This window comes from Schistocerca piceifrons, chromosome X (genome assembly GCF_021461385.2).
Source record: "Schistocerca piceifrons isolate TAMUIC-IGC-003096 chromosome X, iqSchPice1.1, whole genome shotgun sequence".
Classification (NCBI taxonomy): domain Eukaryota; kingdom Metazoa; phylum Arthropoda; class Insecta; order Orthoptera; family Acrididae; genus Schistocerca; species Schistocerca piceifrons.
The window spans coordinates 411,389,213-411,401,545 of NC_060149.1; the positions used below are offsets into that span (position 1 = coordinate 411,389,213).

The 12,333-nt window shown below is 38.5% G+C and overlaps 1 protein-coding gene across 1 annotated transcript in view; it reads left to right on the plus strand.

Moving 5' to 3' along the window:
* The window catches only part of LOC124721530 (protein purity of essence), a 482,247-nt gene that overhangs the window by 222,367 nt on the left and 247,547 nt on the right, over positions 1-12,333 (plus strand). Inside the window, exons 34-35 of the mRNA XM_047246550.1 lie at positions 5,194-5,439; positions 8,724-8,876. Of these exons, the coding sequence (XP_047102506.1) occupies positions 5,194-5,439; positions 8,724-8,876 (399 nt within the window). The remainder of the gene's footprint in view (positions 1-5,193; positions 5,440-8,723; positions 8,877-12,333) is intronic.

A 12,333-nucleotide genomic window follows, 5' to 3' on the forward strand; every position in this document is an offset into this window, starting at 1 on the left:
CCTGCCCCCCCCCCCCTTTTTTTAGAAAAAGATGATGATGTCTCCTTGAGAAAAATTTATTTTTAATATATGTATGCTGACTAAGCAAAGTTACAAACTGTTTTATTGACATAAAGTATCTGCCTAAAAAATTTATATTATACCACTTACTGATTGTGTATATTTTGATAATACAAAATTAATTTTTATAATAATTGCCTTTTTTGCTCACTAAGCCTGACATCTGTAGTATCACTATTTTTAATCATCACCATAGTTGTATAATTGTTATCTTTGTTGTCACAAATATTTGACTGTTTCTTGCAAAGACACTATGTGATCAAAAGTATTGGGACACCCCCAAAAACATACATTTTTCATATTAGGTGCATTGTGCTGCCACCTACTGCCAGGTACTCCATATCAGTGACCTCAGTAGTCATTAGACATCATGAGAGAGCAGAATGGGGCACTCCGCGGAACTCACGGACTTCGAACTTGATCAGGTGATTGGGTGTCACTTGTGTCGTATGTCTGTACATGAGATTTCCACACTCCTAAACATCCCTAGGTTTACTGTTTTCGATGTGATAGTGAAGTGGAAACATGAAGGGACACGTACAGCACAAAAGTGAACAGGCTGACCTAGTCTATCTATCCAGACCATTACACAGGATCTACTGCAGGTACTAAGACAGTTAGCTGGGAGGTGAGAAAACTTGGATTTCATGGTCGAGCAGCTGCTCATAAGCCACACATCATGCTGGTAAATGCCAAACGATGTCTTGCGTGGTGTAAGGAGCGTAAACATTGGACCATTGAACAGTGGAAAAACATTGTGAGGAGTGATGAATCATGGTACACAATGTGGTGATCCGATGGCCGGGTGTGGGTATGGCGAATGCCCGGTGAACATCATCTGCCAGCGTGTGTAGTGCCAACAGTACAATTAGGAGGCAGTGGTATTATGGTATTATGGTGTGATGGTGTGGTCGTGTTTTTCATGGAGGGGGCTTGCACCTCTTATTGTTTTGTGTGGCACTATCGCAGCACAGTGCTGCATTGATGTTTCAAGCACCTTATTGCTTGCCACTGTTGAATAGCAATTCGAGGATGGCGATTGCATCTTTCAACACAATCGAGCACATGTTCATAACGCATGGCCTGTGGCAGAGTGGTTACACAATAACAACATCCCTGTAATCGGCTGTCCTGCACAGAGTCCTGACCTGAATTCTATAGGACCTTTGGGATGTTTTGGAACATCGACTTCATGCCAGGCCCCACCGACCAACATCAATGCCCCTCCTCTGTGCAGCACTGTGTGAAGAATGGGCTATCATTCCCCAAGAAACCTTCCAGCACCTGATTGAACATATGCCTGCGAGAGTGGAAGCTGTCATCCAGGCTGAGGGTGGACCAACACCATATTGAATTTCGGCATTACTGATGGAGGACACCACAAACTTGTCCGAATACTTTAGATCACATAATGTATATTGTGATTTCTGAGGTGTTGGTTATGGTGAGAACTGAAAACTGAGCTTTTTTTCCTGAATACATAGAGGATTTTGCTTCTATACTCAAGTGAAAATATTCCCATCACACCTCACGGTGATCCTCGACAACATTGCTGCACGAAACATGTAAGCAATGCCACTGGCCCTAATCTATAGTTTTACCGTCTCCTGCAGCAATGTATGCTATTGTTGCGTATTTGTCCAAGTTCAAAGTCATTTCAATTCTATCTACAAATTGATTCAGACAAACTGCAGCTTAAACGTGGTAGATGTTCATAAAAATTCAAAGTACATGATATAGATTCCCATGGTTGGCAGCACAACAAAATTTGCTGCTCACTCACCACTCCCATTTCTGCACTCATCCTAGTTCTCAGCCAAACTGGTATCCCAGTTCCATCCCCAACCCTTTCATAGTACTGTGGTTGAGCAAGTGTGAAACATAGACTGCAGTGTCTTCTAGGTTTTGGGATCTATGTAACAACAGCAACTAATAAATAAATAAAAGATAGTAATCATGATTCAGTCCAGTTTGTGAACTTTCACTCATACAGGGATCTAGTGATGTCTGTTGGTACTATTTCCGTGACAGGTCTTGCCTCTGTAATTTTTTCTCACAATAACAATTATACCGAGTTTAATATGATTTATTTTGTTTGTTAGACAATTAATTCTGGCTTAGTTTGCATTCTTGTTTCACCTGAATGTCACCATGTTGTTGTAAAGCTGATTAAAAGCTAGTAATGTTTTTATGGTACTGTAACATGTGGACAGCAGCCGATTCATTTGCAACCCACTTGGGAAATCATTACAGTCTCTCATCATCAAATAAAATACTGAATTTGGTTTAGAATTGAGTAATGTTTTCTGAAGGACAACATTTTCCCCTTTCAGTGTTACCCCTACTTAAAAAGCGGCATAAGTATTTGTACGCAGTATCGATAGGTGTATGAGAAATTTCATTGTAAACCTGTTCAGATACAACAAGAGTTTGTAAGATGATAGAATTTAATGCTATTTTGTCTCATGTTTCAAAAAATCCTCAAATTTTAAGCAGAGCACTATATCATTGTAGTGGCTAGCTCATAGTGTCCCATGCATCTCTTGCACGAGCGTCATGTGAGTCAAAAGTCACATGATTGTTTGAGCAAGGTCAGTACTGTATCAAGCACTTTGGTGTATCAGAAAATTTTGATCCCGTTCAAATGAGAGAATTGTTTGCCCAGTTCTGCTCTTCAGAATTTTTCAAAATAAATCTGCAAGTGACCTCGGAAGCAAAGGCTTCATCAGTAAATGTAAGACGAATGCTATAGTAATGTATTAAGCTACTCAAAAATATTGACCTCTTCAGCAATAGTTTAATCTGTAACCATAAGATGACTATGTTTTTCGAATGACAAATTTGGGGAAAAAACCTCGTCTTCGAATCAGGTAAAGACAACTTACTAATGATGTTAGTCCCCCACAGAAACTTCTTTTGAAAAAAATAAGTCACAGCTCCTTTGATGGTTCATATTTAATGTACAAAATGTGATGAACCAGTTTTCTGGTTGTATAAAATAACTTAAAGGAGAAAGTTCTTCTAATCTATGATTTCGGTGCAAATTGCTCATTTGTGATTCAAGATCTGAATTACGTCTTTATTCCTGACTGCTTAGAACATGATAAAGTGACATTTAATATTTTCCATTCAAAGCTTATGTTAGTATTGAAAAAAAATGCCTAACATACAAAAGAGGTTTTCCTTTTCTAGTGGTAATGTTACACAATATGCACTCAGGAAAAAATTCTAAACATATACCTTACACAAGAATTACAAAACTTGCGCAGAATGGCACTATTTTGCCATACACATGGTGAAAGTGCATAGAATGGACATGGGGTAACTGTCAAGACCTGCTGCTAAAGCAAGCCTGGAAAAGCCATTCATTCCTGGTATCAAATGTAAATTGTTACAACTGACAAATACTAACAAAGTGAAATAAATTTACTATCCATATTCAGTAATTCACCCACCTGGCTATCCGTGTGTGTTTGCTTGGCGCTTTCGGGATTTGGGCAGGCACACAGGCCCGAAATTGAATTCGTATGACGTGTTAATGACAAGGGGCAGTGTGCCAGCCAGCCTGGATTGTGGTTTTTAGGCGTCACACGACATCAGACTAGGTGAATAGCAGGCTGGTACCCACATCCAGCCGCAGTGACATCATCCACAAACATTTAGAGAAGTTTCACGCAGACAACTGGTTTACTCAATTTCTCTTTCAAGGGGTAAGGGGTTGGTGAGACAAAGGGCATCCAGCCACACACTTAACATTAATAATCCAAATTCGATAATAACCATGCTGACCCTGTGTGTAAGTACAGGGTAAAAGCAAAAGAAAAAGGCGCTCCATATTGAGTAATTCAAAAAATCATCTCTAGGACTTGTACTACACACTCACAATCCAGTATGTGAATAACACATTGAAATTAAGCCTTAATCCTTGAGTGGAAAATAAAATATCCAAATTGATTGTAAACAGCATACTTCCTAAGATGATGTGAGTATCATGTAAATTGGATTGGTTACAATTGCCTTAAGCAGTGACACACAAAAGTTATGTAGTTAAACTGCTACACCAAAGCTGCATGATTGTGCAGACCAATGTGAAAAGGGATATAAAACATGAAACCTTAAATGTGCTAGCTGATCATATCTTCAGTAATGTTGAGCCCAGGATGCCTACTGGAAGAGGCTCTACATTGACCATGGATGAGGTATTATCAGTTCTTAAAAACAGGCCAAAATGAAAGGTATCATATGAGTGATACTTTAAGTATCATACTGCAAGTGATTCCTTTGTGGAGCTTTTATATTTAATTTTACTCTCTGTATCAGAATAAAGATAGCTTAAAATTCTTGTGACAAAAAATTAAAATGCTGTTATTTAAGGTTGTTCTTAAAAAATTGTTTCTTTTTCATGTAAGTTTTGTTATTTAAATATCTTATGGTGTTTATACTGTATGGCTAGATCTTAATAAGCCTAATATTGGAGCTTGGGTTTTTCAAGGTAAATGCCGATTTTATAATTTGTTACTAAAATCTCTTAGATTACATTATGTTCTTAATTTTATGTTTCAAAAAATCATGTTTTCTCCATCTTGACATTTAAACCACTGCATTTGTAAACACACATATGGAAAAAAAATATTCTTTATCAAGAAACAAAAGGGATGTTTTTGAGATTTTCAAAATTTATGTTTTCTCAGAATGTAGTAAAATCAACCAAATGTTACAACATTGTTGTGTTATGCAGCAAATCGAGGCTTAAACCAAACCACTGACACCAGTTTCATCTTCATAGTATCAATTGTTTTCAAGTTACAGACACGTCTGTTTTGTGGTACACTCACGTAAGTTGAATATTTTCATACCTTAAAAGTTGAAAAGCAAATGATTTGCGCATCAAAAGAGTAAAAAATTGTTCTTTTTTTTTGCTCTTTGGGTACATAAACTATACAAAGATATATATATATATATATATATATATATTAAAAAACCAGATATGAGGAATGTATTGTGGCTGTTATATACGAATTTTGTGTATTTTACTGATATTGAGGCAAATATTTTGTACTCCACTGAATATCAAATAATTTTTTGACTTTTATTTCACACTTAGCGCACACATTTTCATAATTATTTTTACAGGACTGCCATGTTCTGACATTTAGCAGCAGTGGAACTGTTGTTGATCATTTGGTTCTTCATCCTCAACTAGAGACTGGAAATTTCATCATAAGAGCCATATGGCTGCCAGGATCACAAACAAAGTTGGCATTGGTTACAGCTGATTTTGTTAAAATCTATGACTTAAGCAAAGACGCTCTTAGCCCACAGTACTTTTTCCTAATTCCTGCGGGGAAAGTTAGGGATTGCACTTTTGTCTCATCACAGGTGAGTGTCATATCTGTTAGTGTCATTGAAATTTTGTAATTTTGCACTGAAATAGTAATTGTGACTTACAGACTACCTTTCCTTACTTGTGTCAAATGTGAACTGACGTACAAAGAAAATACTAATAAGGATGCAAAGTACCTTTCATCCCAAACTCTGCAGCTTTGAAGAATACATACGTAAATTTTGTTTATGTAGTATTTCAGGTTGATGACAGAAAGTAGTACTCTTCTGAACTCGTTGTGCTTTTCAAATGTCCTGCTTAAAATAAATATACCAGAACTGAGCACTGTGATCTCCGTGGTTCCATCATGTTATCTTTCTCTGTAGCCCTTTAATGAGTTACTATGTGTTAATAATTCCCCCTTCTTAAACTTCACTCTACCCGTCTTTTTTTCAGTGCTGTGGCACACCATGACACTTCAAATTATATTCTAAATGTAAGGTTTAAGCTGTAAAGCAAGGTTGGAAATTCCGTATATGCTAAAAACAATTTAAATTTTTTATGAGAATTCAAACGTGACATTGAGTCTTACCAATAATTTCATATTCATGGACATTCATATACTAAAAATCAACATATTGAATATTCCATTTTTCCAGTCATTAGTGGCTTGTTGAATAATTTTCTGGGATCATTCATTGATTGCTGGAAGGTCAACCATGAGAAGCTGTCAGTGGTGATCCACATTCATATATTTTGGAAGAACCAGACCTGTTCAATTTCAATTTTGAATGCAGTTCATCATAAATAATCTATCGATAATTTCAGAAAAATCTTTATATATATGATTTTCGGTTACCACCACGACAGATTCTCACGGTTTAATTTCAAGCAATCAATGAAATACCCCAGGAACATCAACTTCCCTTATTTGTACAATAACATTAAAATTTTTTTAAGGTAGCAAAGTAAATTTTAAATCTAATTTCTTTTAATGTAAATTACCAGCACCTATGTACACAAACACATTAAGTACCTGTATCAATTACACGTACACTGTGTGATCAAAAGTATCTGGACACCCATAAAAACATACATTTTTCATATTAGGTGCATTGTGCTGCCAGGTACTCCATGTCAGCAACCTCAGTAGTCATTAGACATTGTGAGAGAGCAGAATGGGATGTTTTGCGGAACTCATGGACTTCGAACGTGGTCAGGTGATTGGGTGTCACTTATGTTATACGTCTGTATGTGAGATTTCCACACACCTAAACAACCCTAGGTCCACTGTTTCCGATGTGATAGTGAAGTGGAAACATGAAGGGGCACGTACAGCACAAAAATGTACAGGCCGACCTCGGCTGTTGACTGTCACAGACCACCACCAGCTGAAGAGGCAGACATCTATCCAGACCATCACACAGGAATTCCAAACTGCATCAGGATCCACTGCAAGTACTATGACAGTTAGGCGGGAGGTGAGAAAACCTCGAGTTCATGGTCGAGCGGCTGCTCATAACCCACACATCGCGCCGGTAAATGCCAAATGACGCCTCACTTGGTGTAAGGAGCGTAAACATTGGACAATTGAGCGGTGGAAAAACGTTGTGTAGAGTGACGAATCACAGTACACAATGTGTTGATCCAATGGCATGGTGTGGGTATGGCGAATGCCCGGTGAACATCATCTGCCAGCGTGTGTATTGCCAACAGTAAAATTCAGAGGCGGTGGTGTTATGGTGTGGTCGTGTTTTTCATGGAGAGCGCTTGCACCCCGTGTTATTTTGTGTGGCAATATCACAGCACAGGCCTACATTGATGTTTAAGCACCTTCTTGCATCCCACTGTTGAAGAGCAATTCAAGAATGGTGACTGCATCTTTCAACACGATTTAGCACCTGTTCATAATGCATGGCCTGTGGCAGAGTGGTTACATGACAATCACATCCCTATAATTGACCGGCCTGCGCTGAGTCCTGACCTGAATCCTGTAGATCACCTTCGGGGTGGTTTGTAACGCCGACTTCGTGCTAGGCCTCACCGACTGATATTGATACCTTTCCTCTGTGTGGTCATTCCCCAAGAAACCTTCCAGTACCTGATTGAACATGTACCTGTGAGAGTGGAAGCTGTCATCCAGGTTAAGGGTGGACCAACGCTATATTGAATTCCAGCATTATCGATGGAGGGTGCCATGAACTTGTAAGTCATTTTCAGCCAGGTGTCCGGACACTTTTGATCATGTAGTGTGTATGGATACTCTGCGTATCTCTCTCAAGTTCCTGGGAGATGGTTCGTCAAACCACCTTCACAATAATTCTCAATTATTCAAATCTCGAACAGCGTGCAGGAAAAATGAACATCTATATCTTTTCCTGCGAGCCCTGATTTCCCTTATTTTATTTTACTGATCGTTTCTCCTTATGTAGGTTGGCATCAACAAAATATTTTTTGCATTCGGATGAGAAAGTTGGTGATTGACATTTCATGAGAAGATTTCACCGCAACAAAAAACGCCATTGTTTCATTGATGTCCACTCCAAACCCTGTATCATGTCAGTGACACTCTCCCCCCTATTTCTCGATAATGCAAAACGCCCCGCCATTCTTTGAAGTTTCTTGATGTACTCTGTGAATCTTATGTGGTAAGGATCCCACACTGTGCAGCAGTATTCCAAAAGAGGACAGACAAGTGTAGTGTAGGCAGTCTCTTTAGTAGCTGTGTTACCTCTTCTAGGCATTCCACCAATATAAAGCGGTCTTTGGTTCGCCTTCCCCATGACATTATTTGTGTATTCTTTCCAATTTAAGTTGTTTGTAATTCCTAGGTATTTAGTTGAATTTACAGCATTTCTAAATCGTTTTGAAATTTGTTTCCCTCATCTGATGACTTTATTAACGATAAATGTCATCTTGAAACAATGTAAGACGGCTGCACACATTGTCTCCTAAGTCGTATATATAGATAAAGAACAGCAGAGGGTTTATAACACTGTGACCTCTCTGACAGGAAATCATGAATCCCTTCACATAACTGAGACAATATTCAGTCAGAGATTATAGTCCTCCCTCGGGCATGGGTGTGTGTTTTGTCCTTTGGTACCATAGGATCTTTCCACAAATTTCCCATTTCCTATTAAATGCAACTTTTTAAATGTAGGCTACAAATTTCCGTAGTATTCCTGGTATTAAAGTTCAGTGGTAAGGGAAGCACTTAATTTAACCAAACTGAGAAATTCTTTATATAGTTTGTAGTAATATAACTTTTTGTATTGCTTTAACTGGATTGTGTATGTAGAAAGGTAATTTGTTTCGTGTTTTCTCTAATTATTTTCAGTATTTGGAGAGAAATCCAGATGGCTGTGATCATATGCTTCTGATGTGTTCAAATGGTCATATATATGATCAGGTTATGAATGAGGAAAGCTCTGCACTGAATGGTCCGTTCTATGTTACCAATACATTGACACTTTGTCATCCAGAAATTGGCGTGAGTAATTACAGCTTATTGAAAGAAATTTCTGCACACTTTTTCTGTGCTTTTCTTAAAATTTACAAGTAGCATACAAGAATTTTGTGTATTATATATTGTTGCCTGCATATATTTATTAACACCTCAGTTTAGACTTAGGTTAAATGTTGAGTGTGTGTCTGTTTAGTGTCATGCAACTGGATCACAGGGAGCGCTAAGAGAAAGAAGTACTGCACATTATTTTTACCTGGAAATTACACTCGGGGATTAGGTGAAAAATGAAATGATTTTTAATGATACTCCCCTTAGTTTTCCTGGGTATGTAATAAATTTGCATTATGGTAGCTTGAGAAATTAAGTAGATGCGTGATTTCAAATCCGTTTTATTACAATTTATAACTGTGGAAAGCAAAATTTAAATCTGCCCTGGATAGAAGCATCTTCAATTCCTGTTTGTGTCCCATGCATCCGCTGAGGACATATTCCATGTGTGTCTTGAATTTTTTTGGTGGCTAAAATATTCCATCATCTTTTGGACATGCATCTGGAATAGTACTGTGTCAATTAGTTTAAATTCTGCCAGTGACTCACTTTGAAGATGCCCGTAAGGTTATCAGTCGAAATATTGGAAGAAGAAAAAATACAATCCCAGATGCACACCCAAAAGATGAAATAACATACCCCAGCAGTCCAAAAAGTATTGAGACTGAATTGATAAAAAAAAAATAGAAAAGTGTTAATATTGTGGTTTTAATGCTTCGAGTCCTACATAGTCCTTCTCCACTTAATTGTAGTGTGCACTTCCCATCAGAAAAGTCCTTTCGAATGTTTTTCAACTCCAGCATCACATTACTTTGAATGACAGTTATGTTGTCGAAGTGTTGACCCATCATATGAATTTCTACACTAGGTTTTTGTTGATAATGCCAAGTCTTGTCACCAGTGATGAATTTTTCCAGAAAATAAATGTCCACATTATGCATTTTAGTCAAGTCACTTCAGGCATCTGAGTGTCATCGTTTTTGTTCGGCAGTCAAGGTGTGTGGGACAAATCTTGCACACACTTGTCTTCTTCAAAACATTCTGGAGAATGTCTTGAACAAATGATTTTAGAAATGGTGCTCCATTGTGATTTGTGACACCACAATGTTGACACATTACTGTCACACATCTGCTGCGTAACACTGCTTCCTTACAACTGATTGGCTGAATGCACATCCGCTCCATGAGCTAGAACCAATATATTTCGGTGATGTAAAGTTCCAGTCCTACCCCCCTGTGACCATTTGGTGTCTGTTCCTTTCAGTTTTTTCAGGAGTATCAAAGTTTTACCATTATTTACGTTGATGGTTCTAAAAAAGTGGATAGGATTGGATATGCTTCTACATCTCCTGCTTACCAGGAAGTACATTTGTTTCTAGAAACATTTAGTGTTTTTGTGGAGGAGGTTGTAGCCATTAAAAGAGCTCTTCATTTTAGTGAACAAACCTCCCTTGACCATGTTTTAATTTGTACTGACTCAGTAAGCTGATTCCAGGCTGTTGTTGATGTTAATCTTCTCACTCTGTAATATCTGTTACTCACAATCCTCTCTCTGACCTTAGTCGAAATAGCTGCTCAGTTGTCTTTCTCTGGGACGTATGTCATGGGTATCCCGGGAATGAACTCGCTGCCCACTTGCTGATTACTTGTCCAGCTGTGACTTTGACAATGTGAAGTGCAGAATTTTGGATGCAGATAAAGCCTTTACTCACTCAGAGTTTAAAAGCACCTGGTGGGCTTCTGACTCCTCTAATAAATTTGGCACTAACAAGGAGACTAAGGCTGCATGGTGTTTCTCCTTCCAGGAGAAATTTCTGTTTTGCCTCTGTATCAGTTGTACCAGATTAACTCATTGCTTTATCTTACATATTATGGCCACGGAGCAAAGACAGTAACCTCCTCCTGGCTCTCCACACGGAGCCCCTAGTATTGGTGCATGACTTATGAGTAGTTGAACTAGTGATGTGGTGTCCCCCCCCCCCCCCCCCCCCCCCCCATTGAGAAAGCCATTTTCATTCTCAGACCTGACATTTTAAAATGCTTTTGGGATGGTTGGACATTGTCATCACCTGCCATGTGCTAGACCCGGGGATCCTTGACATTATCTCCTCTGTCAGCTGCCCTGGTCATTCGTTTTTTAATTACCTTTAGATGTGATTAGTCTTTTTTCTCCAGTACCTTGTTTTACTTCGTTAGGAGTGCCCTTTCATATAACACTCTTGACCGTAAGTATTCATTATCCCTCGTGTGCACGTAAGGCAGCTTGAGGGGCAGTGCGCAGTGGCAAGGAACAGTGTACAACGTAACACTCCAGCCAATAGTCGTTCTGCCATGCCGGCATGTAACATGTGCTTCTGGGTCTCTGTAGAACATATAGCACTCATTTTCTTGTTTAGACGTGGTGAGGTTACTTAGCCAGTGTAGTGTTCATTATGGGAGGCATAAAGTGAACACAACAAGTATTACATTACGAAGAGACTGAGTGAGTTTTCTGAGCATGTAAATTCTATGAGGGCAAGTCAGAAGCAGAAATAGCAGTCCAGTGCAGCTCTTACCGAGTGTTGTCAGTTATCAGGGTAGGCAATGAGTGGAATGGGAGGTGTGGGGGAGAGACAGAGAACACACTAACAATGCTGTAAAGCATTATTTCATGCTTCCTGCAAGAGAGTGTATTCTATTCACATTTATAACTCTTTTATTATATTGCATCTGGGCTGGGACAGTTGTGGGAGTGACACCTCCCGCCACATTCTGAGCCCCAGTGGCTCTTGACTGCACCCACCCACCCAGCTACCAGCCTGATTATTTCTCTCACCCATTCTTCCCCAGCTATAGAAATATAAATTGCACCAATTGTAGTTTATGAAAGAAGTTTGGTGTAAAAGTTTTGACTAACATTTACAGAATTTTCCCAAATTTATGCTTTCCTTCAGTTTAACATTGTGGGAAGCTGCTGTACATATAATACATTCCAGAAGGAAAGGTCAGTATTCAGGGGTAGGACACAAATTATTCATTCAAAGCAAAAAGTTGAGTAAACATGGGCTCTAAGTGCATACATTAAGAGCTATGAACACTTCTTCATATTTGATACTATGAAACAAATCTCTTCTACAGCAAGCTCTTTGGTTTCCATATTTTTTGAGGAAGTAGTATGTATCAAAACAAGGAAAATAATGTCTAATAAACATGGGCTCTAAATTGCACACCCTAAAAGCTATGAGCACTTGTTCAGTAGAAGAGATATTTCACAGTAACAAAGATGAACAAGTACTCACAGCTTTTAAGGTACGCATTTTAGAGTGCATATTTACTGGACATGGTTTTTTGTTTGTTTTTGTTCTATACTTCCCAAAATATGGGAAGCAAAGAGCTTGCAGTAGAAGAGATTTGTTTCACAATATGAAAGATGAAGTAGTGGCTCGTAGGTCTT